The sequence below is a fragment of the Heptranchias perlo genome, chromosome 5 (assembly GCF_035084215.1).
Source record: "Heptranchias perlo isolate sHepPer1 chromosome 5, sHepPer1.hap1, whole genome shotgun sequence".
In the NCBI taxonomy this organism is placed as follows: domain Eukaryota; kingdom Metazoa; phylum Chordata; class Chondrichthyes; order Hexanchiformes; family Hexanchidae; genus Heptranchias; species Heptranchias perlo.
This window is the reverse complement of record NC_090329.1, coordinates 41,267,032-41,292,332: the sequence shown is the minus strand read 5'-3', so window position 1 is coordinate 41,292,332 and position 25,301 is coordinate 41,267,032. Positions and strand designations below refer to the sequence as shown.

The 25,301-nt window shown below is 42.7% G+C and overlaps 1 protein-coding gene across 4 annotated transcripts in view; it reads right to left on the bottom strand.

Annotated features, from left to right (window-relative positions):
- Positions 1-25,301, bottom strand: part of lpin1a (lipin 1a) — a 138,170-nt gene that overhangs the window by 80,805 nt on the left and 32,064 nt on the right. For 2 of the 4 annotated variants that reach the window (XM_067984282.1, XM_067984285.1), the window contains exons 2-3: positions 11,824-12,024; positions 9,418-9,513 (exon numbers count right to left, since the gene is read on the bottom strand). In XM_067984282.1, the coding sequence (XP_067840383.1) occupies positions 9,418-9,513; positions 11,824-12,024 (297 nt within the window). Of the gene's footprint in view, positions 1-9,417; positions 9,514-11,823; positions 12,025-21,165; positions 21,268-25,301 lie in introns of those variants that run through there. The other 2 variants (XM_067984284.1, XM_067984283.1) reach the window with 2 other exon arrangements.

Here is a 25,301-nt window from a genome sequence, read left to right as displayed (position 1 = left end):
CCTCAGCTGATGAATCAGTCCTCCTCCATGTTGAGCACCACTTGGAGGAAGCACTGAGGGTAGCAAGGGCACAGAATGTACTCTGGGTGGGGGACTTCAATGTCCATCACCAAGAGTGGCTCGGTAGCACCACTACTGACCGAGCTGGCCGAGTCCTGAAGGACATAGCTGCTAGACTGGGCCTGCGGCAGGTGGTGAGCGAACCAACACGAGGGAAAAACTTACCTGACCTCGTCCTCACCAATCTACCTGTCGCAAATGCATCTGTCCACGACAGTATTGGTAGGAATGACCACCGCACAGTCCTCGTGGAGATGAAGTCCCGTCTTCGCACTGAGGACACCATCCAACATGTTGTGTGGCACTACCACCGTGTAAATGGGATAGATTCAGAATGGATCTAGCAGTTCAAAACTGGGCATCCATGAGGCGCTGTGGGTCATCAGCAGCAGAATTGTATTCCAGCACAATCTGTAACCTCATGGCCCGGCATATTCCTCACTCTACCATTACCAACAAGCCAGGGGATCAACCCTGGTTCAATGAGGAGTGCAGAAGAGTATGCCAGGAGCAGCACCAGGCGTACCTAAAAATGAGGTGCCAACCTGGTGAAGCTACAACTCAGGACAACATGCATGCTAAACAGCGGAAGCAACATGCTATAGACAGAGCTAAGCGATTCCACAACCAACGGATCAGATCAAAGCTCTGCAGTCCTGCCACATCCAGTCGTGAATGGTGGTGGACAATTAAACAACTAACGGGAGGAGGAGACTCTGCAAACATCCCCATCCTCAATGATGGCAGAGTCCAGCACGTGAGTGCAAAAGACAAGGCTGAAGCGTTTGCAACCATCTTCAGCCAGAAGTGCCGAGTGGATGATTCATCTCGGCCTCCTCCCAATATCCCCACCGTCACGGAAGCCAGTCCTCGGCCAATTCGATTCACTCCACGTGATATCAAGAAACGGCTGAGTGCACTGGATACAGCAAAGGCTATGGGCCCCCGACAACATCCCAGCTGTGGTGCTGAAGACTTGTGCTCCAGAACTAGCTGTGCCTCTAGCCAAGCTGTTCCAGTACAGCTACAACACTGGCATCTACCAGACAATGTGGAAAATTGCCCAGGTATGTCCTGTCCACTAAAAGCAGGACAAATCCAATCCAGCCAATTACAGCCCCATGAGTCCACTCTCAATCATCAAAGTGATGGAAGGTGTCATCGACAGTGCTATCAAGCGGCACTTACTCACCAATAACCTGCTCACCGATGCTCAGTTTGGGTTCCACCAGGACCACTCGGCTCCAGACCTCATTACAGCCTTGGTCCAAACATGGACAAAACAGCTGAATTCCAGAGGTGAGGTGAGAGTGACTGCCCTTGACATCAAGGCAGCATTTGACCAAGTGTGGCATCAAGAAGCCCTAGTAAAATTGAAGTCAATGGGAATCAGGGGGAAAACTCCCCAGTGGCTGGAGTCGTACCTAGCACAAAGGAAGATGGTAGTGGCTGTTGGAGGCCAATCATCTCAGCCCCAGGACATTGCTGCAGGAGTTCCTCAGGGCAGTGTCCTAGGCCCAACCATCTTCAGCTGCTTCATCAATGACCTTCCCTCCATCATAAGGTCAGAAATGGGGATGTTCGCTGATGACTGCAAAGTGTTCAGTTCCATTCGCAACCCATCAAATAATGAAGCAGTCAGAGACCGCATGCAGCAAAACCTGGACAACATCCAGGCTTGGGCTCATAAGTGGCAAGTAACATTCGCACCAGATAAGTGCCAGGCAATGACCATCTCCAACAACAGAGTCTAACCACCTCCCCTTGACATTCAACGGCGTTACCATCGCCGAATCCCCCACCATCAACATCCTGGAGGTCACCATTGACCAGAAACTTAACTGGACCAGCCATATAAATACTGTGGCTACGAGAGCAGGTCAGAGGCTGGGTATTCTGCAGCGAGTGACTCACCTCCTGACTCCCCAAAGCCTTTCCACCATCTACAAGGCACAAGTCAGGAGTGTGATGGAATACTCTCCACTTGCCTGGATGAGTGCAGCTCCAACAACACTCAAGAAGCTCGACACCATCCAAGATAAAGCAGCCCGCTTGATTGGCACCCCATCCACCACCCTAAACATTCACTGCCTTCACCACCGGCGCACTGTGGCTGCAGTGTGCACCATCCACAGGATGCAATGCAGCAACTCGCCAAGGCTTCTTCGACAGCACCTCCAAAACCCGCGACCTCTACCACCTAGAAGGACAAGAGCAGCAAGCACATGGGAACAACACCACCTGCACGTTCCCCTCCAAGTCACACACCATCCCGACTTGGAAATATATCGCCGTTCCTTCATTGTCGCTGGGTCAAAATCCTGGAACTCCCTTCCTAACAGCACTGTGGGAGAACCGTCACCACACAGACTGCAGCGGCTCAAGAAGGCGGCTCACCACCGCCTTCTTGAGGGCAATTAGGGATGGGCAATAAATGCTGGCCTTGCCAGCGACGCCCACATCCCGTGAACGAATAAAAAAAACACCAAGTTTCTTAGGAAGACAACTTCAGCAATGGAGGAAATGCGGAACTTCCATTTAAGATTCCCAATACACCTTGGAATTTGGCTTAGTCTGAAAATATCTAGAAACAGATTGATCGTTCAATAAATGCAATATATTCACATTTATTGTCAATTGTGGCACATTATTACAGTAAGTTAATACTGACTAGTGGATCTCTAACAGCATTTCTTTTGTGAGTTGGAGGATTAGGCTGTTTTATAATTTGGCCTGTTAAGCCCTAGGCATACTGGGAATGTCATTGGTTATAAGGAAAAAGTGTGTTTCTTTATACATGTATTGGAACTGCGTACACATGCTGACTCCTGGGAATTGTTACATCAGAGACAAACTCCTGCAAATCTGCATTTTGTTTGTTTACTTTGAGGTAATTACATTGAGCCTCTGGATTAGAGGTATGGGGAGGGCTGGGGGGTGCGGGAAGTGTACCTGGACTCCAGGACACTTAGCATTTAGAGATACAGCTGAGTGCATCACACTTTGTGTAGAAAGAACAGCTGTTGAAAAGTAGGTAAGTTTAAGATTTTCTTTTCTTGAATGGTTACATCTCCTTTCTGAAATGATCATATTACAAAGTATTTTTAGGGGTATATAGTGAGGTGGGTAAGAAACTGTCATGGTGAGTGTGCATCACAGAGATTTTATTTGATATTTATGCCTTCACATTCTAACACTAGACATGGTTCTAGGTTTATGGTAAGAGGAAACCTCAATGGAGCTTAAAGTTAAATTTTATCTTCTCTTATGTAGTCTTGCAGTGGACAAAGCAATTAGATCACATCAGAAGTGCAAACCAATTACTACAATTCAAAAATCAGGTCATGTGAATCATTTTCATACGTTAAAACATAAGGCATTACACAATAACTACATCAGGGGATAAAGTAAACAGGATATCGATTTTACATAGGATAAGTGGTCTAGCGCTAATGAGGACACGAGTCTGCAAAGGGATATAGACAGGTTAAGTGAGTGGGGAGATGGAGTATAATTTAGGGAAATGTGAGGTTATTCACTTTGGTAGGAAGCATAGAGAAACAGAATATTTTTTAAAATGATGAGAAATTATTAAATGTTGGTGTCAGAGAGATTTGGTGTCCTTGTACAAGAAACACAAAAAGTTAGCATGCAGGTACAGCAAGCAATTAGGAAGGCAAATGGCATGTTGGCCATTATTGCAAGGGGGTTGGAGTACAAGAGTAAGGAAGTCTTACTACAATTGCACAGAGCTTTGGCGACACCCCACCTGGAGTACTGTGTACAGTTTTGGTCTCCTTAACTAAGGAAGGATATACTTGCCTTGGAGACGGTGCAACGAAGGTTCACTACATTAACTCCTGGGATGAGAGAGAGTTGTCCTGTGAGAGGTTGAGTAGAAAGGACCTATTCTCTTTGGAGTTTAGACGAATGAGAGGTGATCTCATTGAAACATAAAAAATTCTGAAGGGGCTTGTCAGGGTAGATGCTGGGAGGCCATTTTCCCTGCCTGGAGAGCCTAGAACTAGGGGCTATAGTCGCAGGATAAGGCGTCGGCCATTTAAGACTGAGATGAGAAGGCATTTCTTCACTCAGAGGGTTGTGAATCTTTGGAATTCTCTACCCCAGAGGGCTGTGAATGCTGAGTCATTGAGTATATTCGAGGCTGAGATAAGGATTTTTGGACACCAAGGGAATCAAGGGATATGGGACTCAGGTGGGAAAATGGAGTTGAGGTCGAAGATCGGCCATGATCTTATTGAATGGCGGAGCAAGCTCGAGGGGACGTATGGCCTATGCCTGTTCCTATTTCTTATGTTCTTATGAATCACAGAAATCTATACTGCAAGGGTCAACAGTGACACCAGAGGTCTTTGTTTATTTGGCTGCCAATAGAAAACCAAGGTGATGTCAATTAGAAACTTAGGGGAAAAACACATTTTCTAGGATACACACAGTAAGAATTGGACAAGTTGTATAAGAACCTACAGAAGTTTCATAGATCAGTCACTATATAGGAAAACAACTGCAGTATTAGGGAAATCGAACAATATCTGGAGGAAGTGCAGCATTAACATGGTTGCCAAAGATCAAATGTTTTAAGGCATTGTCCTTCCAGGGTCATTTTATGCCAGTGAGACCTGGCAGTTAGTCAAGGTATTTAAAAAGCAATTGAACAGACTAATGATGACATTATTGAAGGGTTCTCAAAATTCCCACATTTTTCATATCATCAACGAGGATATGGCTTTTTAGACTTTTATGGCAGAGGACCCAACTGCTGGGTTAAAAATGGATCCCTGAAGACATGCCTGGGCTTGTTGGGACAGTGTGGATTGTTCCTGAAAACCAGACAATGAGAGTAGCCCTTTAAAACAATCAACCCAGAGAAAGACTTCAGCTTATACGAAACTAAAGCCCATCAAAACCTTGCATAATATCAATCAATGCAATTATGCAAACCCATCAACACAATGGCTTTCAGTTCAAGCCTAGTTATGGGGACAGGAAACCAACAGTCACCGGAAGAAGCCCACCATAATCAGACAAAGAACTAACCTTGTTTTGGGAATCAGATAAGAAATTCGAAAAACAGTATAACTGGGGACCAGTTACGAAGCAAAAGAGGTTGGTTTTGGAGCAGGTTCTAAGCAGTTCAGTTTTAAACAGCAGTTTTGGAGCAGCAACAAGGAAAATGGCAGCCCTCCACGAAGATCGCCCACCCACAACTGCGCCTTACCGTACCAACAGACTCTATCCAACTGTAGAACCTTCGCAGATTCCACAGACCAGGATCACGTGGGGACGGCAGGGCCCAGAGGACACAGAGCGTACCCCAAAACTGCAACCGGCTTACCTGGCTGGATTTCGAACTGTCAAGGAACCCCGGTTTGGTGAGCATGATTCCTGACCTCTCCTAGTTCAATTTAGTTAGGTTTTGGAGGTGGGACAAGGGTAAGGGGATTAGTAGGGTGATTTTCCCTCGTTATGCCGTGTGTTCCCCATTCTTAACTAAGTGTACTTTGTATCTCAGTATTATCCTAATGTTATAAGTTCATTTATGACTTCAATAAACCCAGTTTCTTTTCTTGTACCAAAACCAGTTGTCTGCTGCATTTTTTTGTCACAACCCCCAAATAAGTCCAAGGTCTAGAACCCAGGGAGTGGGAGCGATTCGGACCGCTCAGTAGTCAGAGGTGAAGCTGACACACGACCACCACCCCCTACATTATTAAAGAAACTCCTGAAAGTTAGATGGATGATAAGACTATGTCCTAAATGAGTTCCACAGTAGATTGCTTTTTTACCCAAAGACAGATGTTTTGTTCAGAAGACTTCAGTATTCAGCCATGTGAAAAGAATGGAATAGCCATCTAAAAGAATGCTAACAGTAAAAAGTTTTAAAAGGGAAAAGGGAAAGTAAGGCACAGGAAGTGGGTGACCAAATGCTAAAACTCAATACTCTCCAAAGTCTAATCCCATTTCTCCACTGAACAGCATTCCATCTGAAGCTGGGACTGACACCTTTTAAATTCAGTCTGCTACTTGGCTTGGAAGATTACAGTCTCATTTGGCACGAAGGATTACTGTATTTGATAACCATGGATTTGAACGAACCTTAGTAGTGGAAGAATTACATGTAAACTTAACATTTGGTGGAGCCTGGAGACACCAACATTGGATTGATTTCAGCAATAGAAGACAAAATGCAGCTGAAACATACTTTCTAAAGCCATGTGGATAAGGATCTCTAATGGGCAGCACATATTTAATCATAATGTCAGCCATGGCTCAGTTGGTAGCAGTCTCACCTTTGAGTCAGAAGGTTGTGGGTTCAAGTCCCACTCCACAGACTTGAGCACAAAATCCAGGCCGATACCCCAGTGCAGCACCGAGGGAGCATTGCACTGTCGTAGGTGCAGCCTTTCGCTTCAAACGTTAAACAGAGACCCCATCTACCCTCTCAGGTGGGCACAAAAGATCCTCGGGCACGCATTCCAAGAAGAGCTGGGGAGTTCTTCTCCGGTGTCCTGGCCAATATTTATCCCTTAACCAACACCACTAAAAAACAGATTATCTGGTTATCACATTGCTGCTTGTGGGACCCTGCTGTGCACAAATTGGCTGCCGCATTTCCTATGTTACAACATTGACTACACTTCAAAAAGTACTCCATTGGCTGTAAAGTGCTTTGGGATGACCTGAGGCCGTGAAAGGTACGATACAAATAAGTGCAAGTCTTTCTTTTTTATAGACTATCAGTATATGTACAATAGAAAGGACGGCTTTAGACTGGAGTACACTGAGTTCTAGCATTTTATCACCCATCTCCTGTGCCCGCCTTCTCCCCTTCCCAGCTTTTTACAGTCAGCATTCTTTTAGTTGGCTGTTTTAGTTTGCAGTTGTTTACCTTTATTCTAGTTGGTTGCAAGCCAACACTTAATATCTAAAAGTTCAGGCTGAAATTTATTTATCCTTAGAACTAAGAATCCAATATTTTATGTTTTACTTAGGAATAAGGATAACAAAATTTTACTACAAGTTTCCACTATAAAGTAAAATGTTTTTCAGTTGTTTCATTGCTCAATAATGACCATGGAAATCTCAGGATTATTGTAGTTATAAGATGTGTTGTTCACAATGTCTCGTCATTTCAGCATAGTTGTCAGGTACAACTATTTCACCCCAGTGATAGTCGACTATGAACTAGTTGTGATTAAAAAACATTTATTTAGTTATATTATTACTTTTAATAAAATTAAAAAGCATGAAAGGTTAACTATCAATAACAGAGTTGGTCTTTAGAATCCTCGCACAACACATTTATGTCAGTGGTATAGCACAAGACTAATAATAGGTTTTGCATACACCACACAGCTGCATAAGGCATTAAAAGCAATGTAAAACCAGCAAATGCAAGCTGCACAGTCCTTACTATCTACCTATCTGACTTCCCCCACCACATATTTCCAGCAGCTTCTGATCTCTCAAAGATTGTGTTCAGCAACACTGAACACAATTTGTTTCTTTCAGTTGAAAGATACTTAAAGGGGGCACTACTCGTATGAAAAAGCATTCAGCAAACTTTATTTTATTTGGAGAGGTTTATGAATCACTTTAATCACAAGGACATGTGTAAATTGGTGTGATGATACAATTTATGTTATTTGTTTGTAAACCATAGATGTAATGAGAAAAAGTTAACAATACAATATCGCTTTAAATATCATTGTAAGTCTTTTTTTCCATCCCCTTGCCCTTCTCTGCTCCCCCAGTGGTTCAATTAAATTTGATATGCAGTCATTAAGACCAGGAAGGCCCTAATGTTTAGGTTCAATTAATGGTCTATGCTCAATTAGCTGAATTCTGCTTCAGTGATAGTGCCACCAGTACCATTGGTCCAAGGGAGGAGGGGTAGAAACAAATGGCCATGGATCCTACTCCTGATTATTTTCCAGTGACTCACACTAGAAGCACATGTGCCTGAATACCAAATCAGATAATCCATCCTAAAAAAAGGTTAATTGAGAGACACTAGAAGGCTACAACCCCAAACGCAGTAATTCCCTACCTAAAACCATAATGGGAGCACCATCACCACAAGGGCTTCAGCAGTTCCACGAAGAGCCCCACCACCACCTTCTCAGGGCAACTAAAGGTGGACAATAAGTGCGGCCTGGCCAGCTCACCCATATCCCGTGAAAAAGTTAAAGGAAACATAGCACATCGACACTCCATCAATGGCATATTATGCCATCAGTCGTACTTGTACGATAAAATCATCTTATGCACCACAGGCTGTATACTTGGGCATGAACTATACTGAACCCGAGTCATCACACCTTACTGTGCTCATCACTTGCTGCGTTGTATTAAAGCGTGTCTTAGTTAAATGAAAATTTGACATTTTACCAAAAATGGAAATTAATCCAGTATTCAAGAATTTGGTGATCAGTATTAATTTGAACCTCAACATGCATTCTCGGGTATTGTAGTGCTTAGCATTTTATTCAGCAGCCTAGCTAATAATATGCAAATATGTACACTTTTTATTCTTCTGGAGTAGCAAGTTAACTGTTGAAGTGTAATTTTGTGCTGCAATAGATAACTTGCTGGTGCAAGGAATCTAGCCAAGAAACGTATTGATGTGTTCCTTGCTGGCGGGTCCAACGGCAGCTCTTACCTGATGCTGCTGCTACATTCCAGGCAAGTGGGAATTCGAGGTTTCACAATAAATCAGGAATTCCCATGCACAGTACAGAGTCCAATCCCAGCATTAAACAGCAAAACCAGGTACAAGCTGCAGCCTGGATCAGCAGTAAGGAGTACATCATGGATCTGGAAATGGGGGGGGGGGGGGGGGGGGCGGGGCAAAAAGGGAGAAGGAATAGAAAAGAGTGTAGGGTGGAGAGGAAGAGTGCTTCAATAATGGGGAAGAGAGTGTCTCGCTGGGTAGGGGGGAGAATACTGATCATTCAAGTACCTTTGGTGAAGCGATGGTCTGGTTCGTCTGTTGAGTTTGGAACATTTCTAATAAAAATTCAGGGAGCTTGCCCCAGACCTTCCTTAGAAATACACGGGACAGGAAAGGAGCCAGCCTAAAAATACAATGCCAGTAGGATGGGGAAAAAGGAGGGGTAGCATTATGGAAGAAGTGTGTACAATTTTAAATTTACTGTCTACAGCCTATTTTTCTACTACTATTTTTTCTAGTTTATTAAAAGGGCAGATACAGATAAACAAGGCAATACCACTTAAGAGCAAATTGGCTAGTTCCAGCAACTGTATCATTTCCCAGCTGGCTTGATTTTCTAAATTTAATTTGGATCTGTACTTGAAAACTAAATCTGAGCATACCTTATTATTTGTTGTCTCTTGAACAAAAAAAGCCTCCCCATTGTCTCCAAGCTTCATCTGCAACTGTGCAGGTTCTCCATTGATTTCTATATCCACCTAGAAATTGTAAAATATTTATTATGTATATGTCAGACCTACAGTTGCAAATGGTAACATTTCCAAATGAAAAACTCAGGTGTTCATTTTGCTGTTTGGACACACATTAATCACCCCTCTGTGCATACTTCTAAAAAGGTCCAAACAACAGGTTTTGCACTTCATAATGCTCTAGATCACATTCACTATTCAGGTTATCTGAAATGCATATGGTGTCACCACAATTCAAATTGTAGAAAATCAATATCCAGTTTTATGCATTTGTACAATGCTAGCTTTTTAAAAACACAAAAACTTTTTTGCCTATTGCTCCATGTGTATAAAGAGTCAGTAGCTATCTCACTGATGCTCAATGTATACTTACAATGTACATTTTTTGATCAGTGTCCATTATTTATCAGTGTTAAATTCATTTGTAATTGATCCTGTAGATAGTGATATCTCTAATTACATCCATAAAATAAATATTTCTGTTTTAGTAGGCTGTGTTCTACTAAATGGATAAAAATTGCTAGACTCAGCCAAGCAAATACTTTAAACATTAATAGCACATCTTGAGCCAGGCTTCAGTTTCATGTTAGATAGGTAGTCCATTGATACAATACATTAGGGCACTAACACACTGCACCAAGGGGTAGTAGGAACCCAAGTTAAGTACAGGATGGCACTGTTATATTCCCAATAATGTACCTTGATTTCCCCAACCTCAGAACAGCACACAGGAGATTTCCATTTTCCACATCAGCCATCTTTGTGGATTCTTATGTGGCACTGCCAACTCAGAGCCACTTGGTACTGAATGCTGGAAAGGTTTATGCTGTGGACAATCTCAATTAAGCTCCTATTAGTAATCTGTTTGAGAGTCCTCATTTAACTTAGGGCTCTATAGTGGTCAGGGAGAGGAGAATGTTCATTCCATTAGTCTTGGCTGAATTTAAACTCAGGACTTAAAAGTGAAAGGGTAATGTTGTAACCCATTGTGCCACCTTGTCCCTGAGCAACTGTTGCCTGTTTATTTTGCATTGACCCAAGCTCTCCATAAGCAGAAACATATAACCAAGTATAAATTTTTACATACCTCCTATAACTTTTGACAATCTAAAAATTCATTCTTGGCAAATAACACTGGTTATAAAACTCAGCAGTAATATTTTAAACATGAGAATCCCACTGTAGCTTTCTGTTGTCAAATGGCTAAATACAGCTGAGCATACTAATTTAGTTTGGATTTTAGATTAATTTAACCTAACCTAAACCAACCTTTACCCACTCACTTAACCCTCAGCTCCAGAATGCTGAAGTTGCAGGCAAAAACTACAAGCTCTGCTCCACATTGTTTAAGTAGGTGTGGATTCTGATTTCTTGCAGACATCAATCTTTCAAAATTCTGGAGTTAAACTGATCAGTGTGGCCCACTGCATCCCAATCAAGTTTGACTTGGCTTTTCAGCTTGTTACTATGCTCATTTCAATAGATAATAACATTATCTAGTGGGGCTTTTAAAAGAGCCAGATGAGAAAACAATAGCTAAAGGATGTGTGAAAACTAATAGAAATTGAACTTTGCAGGAAATTGTGCCAATATATTCCTTCTCAGATAAATTCAGTGGCCCTGAGCGTGTTAAGAGTCCATCAGATATCATTTCATTCATTTTGAAGCTCACTAAGATGAGGTATGTTCAATGTTAATGGTTGGAGCAATCATCCACTTATTCACCTAATTTTCCATCAGTGTTTTTCCAGCAAAGCACTTTTCCCCTCCAGGATTGCATAATGGAAATTCAGACGCATGATATGCATGATTTGCTGACCATTTATTTCAAATGGTTAGAAAATTATGTGCAGCACATACCCATATTTCCAAACTGCTCCTCCAGCAGGCAAGACCCTCTAAGAGGAGAATTAAAGCCAGGAAATTATCCCTCGTACCAACACGTGCCTTAAACCCAAACTTATTAAAGCACCTCCAATGCACCATGAGCAATTACCCTTTTCCACAATCATCTTTGTGGTCTCTGAGATTTAATGCCATTGTTTTTGTGCTGTGGCCACAATGAACTGGGTTGAGACGGCCCAAACTCATTTCATATACGGCCTTACAGCCCCCGAGAGAGAGAGGAAACTTTGATCTAGTCAGTCTGGGTTGGACTTGATTCCAGGCTCCAGCAGTGAGAGAGCAGTATGCTGATCTACTGTGTCACCCACTTCCCATCGCTCAAGTTTTGTCTTTGACTTGTTACTCCTGTACCTACAAGGCAATTAATATTATTCGTTGTCTTTGCATATAACATGTTAAAGGGCTGTTGCTTACCACTTTTTCTCTGGAGCGGAGCACACCTAGTTTTCCAAAGCGAACATGGAATGGGGAGCACTGAAGACTTCCATCTGGCTGTTGAACAACAATGATATCGATGCAGCCGGATAAAGTGGCAGGATTTAATCCCTTGTAAAGCTCTTTCACTGTGACAAACACTTGCCCAGCCAATTGCCCAACGTAATTCATGGTCTGTGTCTTTAAAACAAAAAGAAGTATTTACTTATAAAACTGTAAACACATCAGGTTCGACATGTACGCTGACGACACCCAGTTCTACCTCACCACCACCTCTCTTGACCCCTCCACTGCCTCTGATTAATCACGCTGCTCGTCTGACATCCAGTATTTGTTGAGCAGAAACTTCCTCCCACTAAATATTGGGAAGACCGAACCCATTGTCTTTGGTCCTCACCGCAAACTCCTTTCCCTAGCCACCAACTCCATCCCTTTCCCTGGCCACTGTCTGAGGCTGAACTAGACCATTCACAACATTGATATCCTACTTGATCCTGGGATGAGCGTCTGACTCCATATCCGCTCCATCACCAGGACCTCCTACTTCCACCTCCTTAACATCACCTGTCTCAGCTCATCTGCTGCTAAAAACCTCATTCATGTCTTTTGTTACCTCTAGACTCGACTATTCTAATGCTCTCTTGGTCGGCCTCCCACCTTGCACCCTCCGTAAACTCGAGCTCATCCAAATCTCTGCTGCCCGTATCCTAACTTGCACCAAGTCCCATTCCCCACCCCTGTGCTCCCTGACCTACATTGACTCCCAGTCCAGCAACGCGTTGATATTAAAATTCACATCCTTGTTTTCAAATCCCTCCATGGCCTCACCCATCCCTATCTCTAACTCCTCCAGCCCTACAATCCTCCGCGATCTCTGCGCTCCTCCAATTCCGGTCTCTTGCGCATCCCCGATTTTCATCGCTCCACCATTGGTAGCCACAAATTCAGCTGCCTAGGCCCTAGGCTGAGCAATTCCCTCCATAAACCACATTGCCTCTCTATCCGCCTTTAAGACGCTCCTTAAAACCTACCTCTTTGACCAAGCTTTTGTTCACCTGTGTCAAATTTTGTTTAATAATGCTCCTGTAAAGTGCCTTCGGATGTTTTACTACATTAAAAGATGCTATATAAATGCAAGTTGTTGTTGAAAGTACCAGGCAGGAAACATGTGATACCAATTATGTTCCATGTGTTGAAAAACGTAGTGAGATTATAAATTGTGATGTTCAGACCAGGGCTATGTATAGGAAAATGAGATGGAAATTTGCAGAATTGCTGTTTTGAAATGGAAATTTACAGTGCGCTTTAAATTACATTAGAATCAGATACAACCTCTTCAACCTCATCACAGCTAAACTCCTACAAGGGTCGGGGGGGCAGAGGTGTTGTATTTTTCCATGTCTATGCGTATCCATTTTGTCGAGATGAGTGTCTCTGCATCATGGGTAAAAAGCAGGATCACCGCACTACAACTATTTACAGGAAGTCAATGTGAACTGACTTTTTGAATCAATAATTTGTTTACTATTTTTAAATTCTGATTAATTTTGTGAATAATGCAATAGCATAGGTGACATTTATTAAATTGTTAAATCAAACGTTGACAAAATTATTTTATCTGGTTTTTAGAATTTCTTGACAAAATATTGGTTGCTTTTATTTACATGGTGTTACCAAATTCTAGACCCTAATGGTTAAATCAATCAAGAAATTTTGTTGTAAAAACAAAAAATGCTGGAAACACTCAGGTCAGGCAGCATGACATTTTGGTTTTGACAGAAATGAGAAACTCTAGGATTTTACTAAAACCAAAAATATGTTGGAGTAAAATTACATGTAAATAGTTGCCAATTATCTGCTTCAAGTAAATAGCTTCAACGGCATTCCTAATCATGGGATGAGGAAAGATCATTTAGGCCATTGAACCTGTCCTTCAACAGACCCCATACAATCTGCTCTATCATGGACTCCACTCACCCCGTGTAGCCTCCTTACATTTTACATTATTTATCCTGGACAGGTGCTGTTCTTGCTGCATCTCCTTCATCTTTCCCCATAAGCTTGCCATTCCTAATCCCACACTATCACCCCACCTATGATCAAACTTCCCTCTCAGAACAGAAAATGCTAGAAATACACACCAGGACATAAAAATGAAAAGATAGACTAGCCTTCCAAGTGGATGCCCTTTATCAGAACTCAGAAAAAAAAGTCTCATTACAACTTGTCACTCTCCTTTCTAAATGAATGACCCTCCCATCTCACTCCTACTTTCTCCCACACTGTTGCACTTTCCCGTCTTTATTATGATACTTTCTCACCCAGTCTTAAACATTACTGTCTCCATTTGACTTTTTATTCTTTCTCAGCCTCTCTTCTAGCTTCCATCTTATTTTTTCCCGTCCTACTTTGTTTCAAAATATTTTTTTCCCTCCATATAGTGAACACATTTCAATTCTGTTTGCCTGTTCTAAAATGGATTATTCTAAAATTTGAGCAACACATCCGTTTTTGTTATGGAGGTGTGTGGTCATGTTTCTACAGATGTCTCCATATTCTTTGAACCATCTGTATGACAGAATACGACTGCCTATAACTTATGGAATGCTTTTGAATACTTTTCAAGGTCTTGGGCATATCTTCTACAAAACTGAATCACAAATCCAAAAGCCAACATGCATGTAGAAACTTGTCCCAAGGACAAAAGATTAGTACGATGCTTCAACTGAAACCTAGTTTGAAAAAGATTGGTGTTTTGTTTTGACTAAAAGTTGGATTTTACACTTGCATGCACAAGCATACCAACATTTAGTAGTTTAATTTTTTTCTTCTTTCCTGATTTTTTTTCTGATAACTTTCTCCCCTCACCTCCTTGCTGGTGTAGAGTTACATGCACACAGAATCTTCTACCTCATTACAGTAACAAGGCATCAGTTTCCAGTTATGTGTTCTCCACAAGGGCTACAGAATATGATATAAAAGAGGTATTACATTGTATGCCTCCAGTCCTATTGCCATCACATAGCATCAAACAGCAATCCTGGGGAACTCTTAATAATGGAAATCAGAAGCCTTGTCCAAAACACTGGGAGCAGAGTAAATTAAATTGGCCCATAATTTGCTGTCAAAATAGCAGTGAGGCTAATAGCACGCTATTATTTATGTGCAAACGCTGCAGCAACTTCAGGTGAGGTGCAGATGCGTGGTTCAACGCGAAAATTCAAAAACTACTGACCGAGATGCACCATTTTGCCATTAGCTTTGCGAAAACGGCATCGCACTGCCTGGTTCACTATTGAAATGCATTGAGCAGCGTGACATTGCTGTATTTGCATGGTAAATACGAAGTAAACTCATCACAGAAAGTTAGAGCTGGTCTGAAGTGACACAAGGAGTCTATTTTGAAGCCATTTCAGGTCTGTACATATTTAATTAAGTCAGATTCTTTTAACAATGTGTTGGTTGTTAATTGTTGCCAATGAACCTCTTTGGCACTGAAATAACTGTTATAAGTATGGAGTCTCAATCCTTCAGGTTCTAATTGTTGTTGGATATTTTGAAAATGTGAATTTTTTTTCCTTTGTCTCTTCTTTCTCTTAATCCAATCTTTCTTTCCCTCTATTTCTCTTTCTGTACCTGATGTGGCATTGAAATTCACACACTCTAATTTACACTTCCTTATCAGTACTTGCACTGTTTATTTCACAATCCTTCAATCTGATTGGTTAAGGAGATACACAGTTGCTTGCCCTGTTCATCAGGTCCCAGATGCCCGGTTTCCCTCGCTGCACCGTTATCAGCTCGCACTTTCAGCGACTTACGACCCAAAATATCAGAGATTAAATGGGCACGAGCAAGTTAACTATCAGGGAACGCCATTAAATTCACTCCTACATTATTATAATGGGTTATAATTTGCTGTAACAGGGCAATTTTCAATTCACACAGAGTCAGCAGAACTATGACTTAAAGTTCTTAGAAGTCTGTGTCGTAACGTTCTCCAAATATACTTCCAAACCTTGAAAGTTATAACAATTCACTTTGTCTTATAAAGATCATGTCAAAAATGTGGCTTAGACATAGTACGAGATTTATGTGGAGGTACCCTAGATATTTCAAAGTACTGTCAGCTACACAACACCCAAATACAAGAGATCAATTTCACTGACTTATTTTACCCCGATGGCCTTCGAAAGCATCTTGTCCCTCTGCGCCATATCACCTTTGTCCACAGTATATACACACTGGAGTTTGATTCTTTTTCAACACTTTGGTCTTTTTTTTTTACACTGTGTGTACCCATGGTGTGTGCTCGCAATTTGTTTTGTTACACTATGATGTAGCCTGGTGCACGTGTGTGAGACAGCCACTTTCTTGGCTTGAGCTCGATGTCTCTCATAAAAGTAGTATTGCACTGAATGAATTCAAAGTGGGGGGTAAAGTAATAGATTTTTTGCAGAGAAAGCAATTGACACAGTAAAGCATGATAATATTTGAATTTTGGGACTGCCCAGGTGGAGCACAATAGTCCCTTCTGGTCTTGTGCACGTTATGTTCCAGAGACTAGAGCCATAGTATAAACAGAACATATGTCATGGACCCACTGAACTATGACATGGATCAAACTGGGGTAGACCCAACACAGCAACTTGCCATGACTGGGAACTGCCTCAGAGCTGCTCCCACTCCACTGCCATAATTTTGCCAGGGTTTCTGCCACACTTCCCGCAAAGTTACAGCAGCGGAGCAGGAGCAGCACCGAGGAAACTTCCAACCTATGACTTTGTGGCCTGTGCGTTATTCAGAAATATAAGGTTCAATCTACAGCATATACTGAGTTAACTGATGTCAGTCAGGGCAGCAGTTAGAGGTACTACAAATGGCCTCAGTCCACGTGGGCCAAAGAAGAGAGGGAAAAGAATTAGCCAAGTTTTCCCCTCCTGATCTCTATCCAGCAAGTCCTGTGTGGCCATGGACATCAGCTGAGGACAGGATTGAGCTCCTCTGTAATGCCCCTAATAGTTAAATAATCTATCAACGCTCACTATCTAAGAATGGCCACATGAACAAGAATGGCCAGAGGACAGCCAGTGCCCAGCTTAGCAAGAGTCACAGATTTCAAAAACAGAGAGAGGAGCAAATTAATGTGGTGAGAGGTCATTGTAGATCATAAGCATTTCAATTTGGGACAATCTTGAAGAAGTGAACAGTCTCCTGGATTTGCACAAATTTTGGAAATACATAATTTAATGTACTTCTTTCGAACCATTTTGTACTACTTCCAAGATTTTCTAGGCTCAGAGTCAGATACCCTTATTTATAAAAATTCAGACCCTGTAAGGCTGCTTGTTAGAGAGCAGTCAGGACATTAATATAGAAGGTAACAAGCACCATGGTGACACTCAGCATTACATTAGTGCCATGGAACAGGACAGACACAGCGTCCAATTACCTTCCGCTCAACTCTCAAATCGGAATTATATCAAGTAACATGGCACTGGGCAGATGTTGCAGCATCTACCAGCCAGGGAGGGAGCTCAGGAAAGTCACAGCTGAATCATTGTCAATCCCTCCGAGCAACTAGCTACAGCAGTCACTGGCTGTGGCCTAACAAAAAGTTATGCGCACATCTTTTGGGGTGTATCTGGCCAGGCAGAGAAGGAAAAAAAAAACTGGGAATTTACTCAAATAACTCCACAAAAACAAAATGAAATCAAAAAGAACATTGAAGGTAGCAACAGAAAGCAGAATCCACATGGCTTTTAAGGTTAAAGTTTGACTCAACAAGTCCAGAGTCTGAGCATAACCAAGTGCGTGTTTTAGTTAAAATGACGAGATTGGCTCCCACAATGACTGAGTCAGTAAATACCCTGCCCAGTGCTGAACTGGGCCAACCAGAACAGGAAGGATTGTTTAAATAGATGCATTTTCTAAAGACATTACTTTGACATGGTCAGAAATAATGTGTTCAAAACTGCTGACACAACTCCTTTACCTAAAAAGGTATCTAGCAGTAAATGGAGTGTTTTAATTTAATGCCCATTTTATCTGCAATTCTAAACACTTCTTTCAAAAAAAAATTAAAAGGTTTCTCGCCATTGCAGAGAAGGGGGGGCTTGGTCACATCTGTCTTTTATTTTACCTATTTTAGATTCTCACCTCGTCCACCTTTCCCTCCCCCGACACCCCAGATGGTGCATCTTTCTAGTCAAAAGACTAGATGGGCAAACTGCTCAAAAGGCCACTGTAATCTGCATAGGAGTTGGATGAGAATAAACTGAATTCATTTACCCAATCAGCTTTTTCTCCCTCCTTCGAAGGAAGCACTTCTGCTTAGACCACTCCACTTCTATGGCCCAGTTGCAATGAATAGGAAAATACGCTGTGTCCACACATGTATAGTGCAGCAATGATAATTCATGCTTTGCATTCAGATTAGGAGGGTCCAAAATTCAAATTATAAAAACCTGTATCTGAGCAGGTAGCACCTTCACTAGGGTTCCAAGGAAATTCTACCCTTGCTTTGACTTTCAAAGCTCAGATGTATACCCAACACCAGAATATCAATACGTAATACTGTGCCACTGCCAGAAGCCTACTGAGAAGGTTGCCTATGTAGTCTTTTGAACAAAAAGAGACACAGGCTGGGTGAAAAGAGTGGACAAGGTCAAAGCCAGCCACTTAACAACACCCCCCAGCTCAACCTGCACTAGACGATGATGTATATCATACACACAAAAGGTACCAGAGGAAGCATCGCATCTATACCATGAGATAGATGTTATCTCCCAGAACACCAAGATTTAGGCCCATTGCTGGCCCATAGCTAAAATTAGAGCTCATGGAATTGAAGGCAAATTATTGACCTGGTTAGGCGGAAATTTAGGGGTCCATGTACACAGATCACTAAAATGAAGTAGTCAGGAAAAAAAAAAATCAAAAAGGCCAATGGAATGTTAGCCTTTATAACTAGAGGGCTAGAATAACAAGGGGAGGAAGTTTTGTTACCGCTAAAAAAAGCCCTGGTTAGACCACATCTGGAATACACTGTACAGTTCTGGGCACCGCACCTTAGAAAGGATATATTGACCTTGGAAGGAGTGCAGCGCAGATTCACTAGAATGTTATCAGGGCTCCAAGTGTTAGATTATGAGGGGAGATTACATAAAGTAGGTTTGTATTCCCAGTAAGGGGTGATTTGATTGAGATTTTTAGGATTCTGAAAGGAATTGATAGGGTAAAGAGAAACTTTTCCTGCTGATGGGGGAGTCTAGGACAAGGAGTCATCACCTCAAGATCAGAGCCAGGCCATTCAGGAGAGAAGTTAGAAAACATTTCTTCACACAAAGGGTGGTAGAAGTGTGGAACAATCTCCCACAAAAAGTAGATGCTAGTTCAATTCATCTGAGATTGATAGACTTTTGCTAGCCAAAGGTATTAAGGGATACGGAGCCACGGCAGGTGGATGATGTTAGGATACAGATCAGCCATGATCTCACTGAATGGCAGAACAGGCTCGAGGAGCTGAACGGCCTATTCCTCTTCCTGTGTTCCCATAGAATAGATGCATCCAGCAGAGATCAACCTAAAAATATATTGTTCTTCTGCAAATGCCAGGCTGGTTATTGGGGTGAAAATAGCATTAACCACAGAGGAACAAAACGCCCTTTTCCACATTTGCACCACTATTTAATTTTTAAAATAAAAAGGCCAAACAATATGCATCCATTCAATGGGTTTATCACCAAAAATAAGCACTTTTAATAAGAGTGTCTAATCCTCCACCTGTGAGTAACCTGATTTTAAATCACTTTAAAAAACTATACTGAACCATTTAATAGTTTCATTGGCAGACACTAGTCAATTTCTTAGTAAATTATTTTTGGAATATGAAAAAAAACTTTTAAAATGTGCCTACTAGTGCTTGTGTCTCCAAAAAAAAATTAGTGCAATTTGAAAAGCCTTCCCAAACCAGCGCATTCTCGACCAGGGCGGCGGGGGTGGCCAGTTTGTGGGCAGGGCCTGATACAGGCAAATTGAATCTTGAACCCAAAAAGATCATGGAAAACACTAGCGTAAGTGCTTTTGGACATAACTCACTTACTTTTAAAAATCCCCAATCTTATGCACTGGTTCGGCCGATTCCACCCGGATTGTGCCGATATTACCAGCGTAAACGAGCAGAAACTCTACCCCAGTATGTTTTGCGTGGACCGTGAAAGGAAACAGTATAATGTTACCTATACAACTACTACTAAAATTCCCGTCCATCATTTATTTATTGTGTCCTATTGCCATGCTGTGATACTGACCCTTCAACAGGGACGGATGTCCTGAAATACAGTGTTGTTAATCTACATTATCAGGTTGTTCCTAATTGGGCAGAATTCTGCTACAAGCTTGTTCAGCCCTAATGCCGTGCCTTGGAATGAGAGGACATGGATTTAGTCCTGTAAACCCTACCAGCGGAGTTCCTGATCTCACCCATGCCATTGTGTGGATGCCATCCACTTTCCCACAGCAAGGGAAGGCAGATTCAAGGGACAGTCACCCCAGACTGTCCATTAAAATAATGCTGAAAGCAGAATTCATAACAATATCTTTTAAGAGTTGATAAATATTTGAAAAAGAAAAAATTAAGAGTGGAGAGAAGCAAGGCAATGGGATACCTGTTTCAATGAGTCAACACAGGAGGGTTAAGGCCAAATTACCACCTTCTGCGTTGTGAAATTCTGGTTTTCCTCATAGCTGGTTTTGGAGTCACGTTGCCAGAGGCCTGGAAGTATCTCACCTGCCCACCCCTCTCTCTCTCTCTCTCTGGGCTGATACAGGATGTGGAGGAGAGGAGAGGTTAAAATACCTTATAATCAGGGGTCTGATCCCAAAGAAAAAAAACACACAATTTTTAAGTTGCTGTTGATTATTTACACGTTAGAATCACAACATTTAGAGCCTTTGAATACAATAGGAAATCTCACTTTTCCCAAGCAAAACAGGTCAAGCACTTCCAAAAAGCAGCGTACTGGAACATTCAATTCCGTCATTTATAATCGGGGAAGATTTTGCAGCAGGAATATAAAAGGTACTTTTTTTATAAAAAAAACTCAAAATAGTCACATTTTCGTAGCCGAAACCATGTTATTATAATCACTGATTATTACCGCAGAGGCTGCAATGCTGCAGCCTGATCACTGCAATGACAGCCTACGACTGAACAACAACCTCAAAAACACTTTACAACTTAATTCCTTTCCCAAATTAAACAAATCCATCTATTTTTTTTTTAAAGTTTAGCAGAAGGATATTCTGCCAAAGCTTTACCTCTTTCAGGCCTTCGGTTTACAAGTGTAAACAATAAACTCACAGCGAACGTTCCGTCTGATGTAGCGGCTGGGTCTGAATACGCTCCTTGTTCAGTCTTAAACCTGAGACCTTCCCAACAGCAGCTGACATCATTATCAAACCCCGCGCTCCAATAGAATCGCACAACTCAAAGGCACCACCATGGTGCGACCTTCCGAAACCACGGCAGCATTTCCTGGGAGGCAAATTGTGCCTTGGAGGGGAACTTACTTCAATGCGACTGCCAGCAGAGTTATACAAGAATGCATTTGTACTTAAACACCCTGCTCATTTCAAAAGAGTGGAAAACGCGCCTGCTCTGTTTCGTCTTCCTTTCGCACTGAAAAAAAACACCCAGCTGCTGCACGAAGGATCAAAAAAAAGGGATTGCTTCAGGATTCTCTCAGTTCTGATACGATGGTGACATAATACAGATCTCTTTGATTTAGATCAACAGCAGGGGACTCGAGGTTACTCATGGATTACTGTGCGTTTGCTGTCTGAATAAACTGCAGATGTTCTGATCTGGCTGGGATCCCCCCCCCAACTCCCCTTGGTGTGTCCTGTTTACATTCATTATCATTCAATGTGATGACTGATCCATCAGGCGGTGGGAACAACCTGAGGTGATCCGTTTAGCCAATCGAGTAACACCTGACAATGACATCTCAGCACTTCTGAGAAAGTTGCACTGTTACACTCGACTCAATTCCATTTACACATTTAAAGGCAGCTGTTAATGGTTTGCTGGTCCCATTTTTTAAAAATCGAATCTACCCGAGGAAAGCTTTTAACATATTTCATCCTAAGCAAGGTGATCTTCTATTAAAATTAATTTGAAAATTATGAAGTACATCAAAAGGATAAACCCACCAAACATTGTAACTGAATTTGTTTAATGTTCCTGAGTTTTCACAAGGAGGAAAAACAATGTGGTATTGTGACTGCCTGAAAGTTTAAAAATATTAAAGTGCAAGTCACATGATTGGGATCTTTTGTTAAATTCAGTGTTTAATATTAAACATTCATTTGTTTTATTCTCTCCATTTCAGATGAATTTTGGAGTACTTTTGTTTAAACTGTAAGTGCTGATGACATCGACAAGGTACTGATTAGTGAGCCTGTGGGTGTGGGAGGACTTGAATTAACATGCAAAGGTGTGCACTATTGTGACATAACTACAAGGTGAAAAAGAAAGCAGCTGTAATAAGGAAAGATAGTTAAAATAACACTCCCTGAATCGCTTGCTGCAAAAGAGAGCATGATGGAGTAGCACTATTTTGAAGGCCTTGTCTGATCAAGGGAGGTTGTGAGGAGGGAGAATTTGGAGGCATATCAGGGAATGAGAGATGGCTTCTCTGCCAGTGCCACCACAACTTTCCCCCCCCCGCTCCATCCCAGGCCATCTCACTCCTCCTTGGACTTTTTCGCTCTAACCCAGCCTATTCAATTTAACTGTGGCCTCTCCTCATTGTGCCCCAACCTCTCTCTGGTATGTGCTGTTGGTGTTACAGCCTTCATCTTTTTTTTTGATAATACCATAACTCTTTGGCAATTGGAGCCCTTTGAGTGCTGAGGCACCACCCCAGGAGAGTGGCCTTTGCTCCATGGAAGAGATACCTGCAGTCCTCGCTCAGGATGACAGCATACCTGCTCCCTCACCAGACACTCCGCCAGTACCCTTGCTGGTGCCACTCAGCCAGCCAGCCCAGACTGCTGCAGCCCAAACCAGGATGCTGCAGTTTGCAGCTGGGCCCTCAGAGTTCCAGATCTGCTCGAGGACATCCTCCACAGCCATCTGAAGTGTCCTTAATGGAAGCTCAGCAGCCTTCCACCTCCCAAGCTGTAGCCAATGGGGAAGCACTTCGTAGGAGCACCAGGAAAGGAATACAAGCACTCAAAACAGGCAATAAGGGCTTGCACAGGGTGATTGTCATTTGTTTTGTCAATGCCTACATGATTTGTTTACTAAATTTGTATTTTGTTACTGATTTGGTGTTGGTGTTTGTCTTTGCAATGAAGTGAGGGGAAGACCCATAAGTTTGGAGTAAAGGAAGGCAATCGGATGGTGGTTGTAAGAAGAGAGGAAAGGATTGTGGGACGATTGTTGAATGGGGAATGGGAGGTCTGAATTAGTTGAAGCTCCTCGATGAGTTTGTCTCTGAGAGCTCCAGCAGGTAGGGGGTTTGGTGGTCGATGCCCCTGCTCCTCCTCCTCTTCCTGCTCCTCCTCCTGAACTTGTTGCTGCCTAGGTGATGGTAAGGGCTGGTTCTTCATGAAGGCAAAGTTGTGGAGCATGCAGCAGATGATGACAATCACTCAGGGGTTCACTGCAAAGCTCCTCCAGAAGGATCCAGGCAGCAGATGCGTTACTTGAGCACACCTATTGTCTGCTCGATGGTGTTCCTTGTGGCAGCATGGCTCTCATCTTAGGCGTGCTGTGCGCAAGTTCCTGACTAGAGTCATGAACCATGACCGGAGGGGATAACCCTTGTCGCCCAATAGCCATCCTGTAACTTGGCGGCCTGGTTGGAATAAAGTAAGCACAGAGGACTGGCGCAGGATGGAAGAGTCATAACTGCTGCCGGGATAGCGGGCACAGACCTGCATGATGCACAGCCTGTAGTCGCAAACCAACTGTACATTGAGGGAGTGGAATCCCTTTCGATTCATAAAGGTGCCGGGCTGCTAATGGGGAGCATGCAAGGCTAGGTGCAAGGCAGTCAAAGGCACCTTGTACCCTGGAGCCCTGAAGCCTGCCATGCGTGCGAGATCTAGTGCTCTCTCGTTCTGCTTCGCTCTGTCAATAGGAAAGGAGATGCAGATATTTTGTCTGGTGTAGAGAGCCTCGGTGACCTCCTTGATACATCGGTGTGCAGCAAACTGTGAGATGTTGCTGATGCCACCTGTTGCAGCCTGGAAGGAGCCAGAGTCATAAAAGTTGAGGGTGACAGTGACCTTGACAGCCACAGACAGTGTTGTCCACACCCTAGTTTGAGGCTGGAGTTGTGGCTGCAGCAGGTGGCATAGCTCGGTGACAGCCTCCTCGATGAAGCGAAGGCACCTCATACATTGCTCCTCTGTAAAGTTGGTGTAGAATGAAGTGCTCCCTGAAGACACTCTGTGGAGATGGCCACCTGTTCAGTGGGCTCCTCCTCCCTCTTCTGGCAGCTTCTCCTGCTCTGTGGTGTCTTCTTTGCTGCTCCCACCTGTGCTCCAGCCTCAAAGGCGACCCTATGAGATCACCCATGTCTGCAGCCAGTCTATTTGTGAGGCAAACAGCAACAATAGTGCAAGAGCAGCAAAATCTCTCTGCAGACAAAGTGAACTTTCCAGAGTGATGCAACACATAAAAAACGGCGAGAAGTCAAGCAGTAGCCAGAAATAATAAAGCAGCAACTAACCTATAAGTACTGCATGATCTCTTTAAATAGCACTGGTGAGGAGGCCTTCCTGCCGGTTAGCGCCATGTTGTGCCGTGTGAGGTCAGCACGTGGCGAATGAAGCACTGGGGTGATCGAAAATGGAAAAGGGGTCCTGCAAGAAGTGCAGTACCCTAAATTACACACGTTATTTAAAGCTTAGAACGTTGTCAGTGTGCACTCCTGCCACCAGCACAATCTCCTGTACCAATATAACGGGCAGCTGGAACTGTGTGCGCACGTCCTGCCCACCATATTGGAGGCTTAATAGGCTGCTTAGGCACTGGGCACTGCACAGCTGAAGTTCTAGGCCAATATTCTTTCCCTCTCACAGATTAATTACTGCAAATAATCATGTTGCATACTTTTGCTCTCTCTTCTCAAAAATTCTACTTTGTGCATGTGGTGGAAGATAATAAGTTAGTGATTGGAACAATTACAATGTCTAAATAAAATGTTTTAATTGTAAATGGATTTGTTGTGTAAAACTCTGGTTAGACCACATCTGGAATACTGCATTTAATTCTGGGCACCACGCCTCAGGAAGCATATATTGGCCTTGGAGAGGGTGCAACGCAGATTCATCAGAATGATACCGGGGGTAAAAGGGTTAAATTATGAGGTCAGGTTGCATAGACTAGGCTTGTATTCCATTGAGTGTAGAAGATTAGCCTTGCGATGTTTTACTACGAT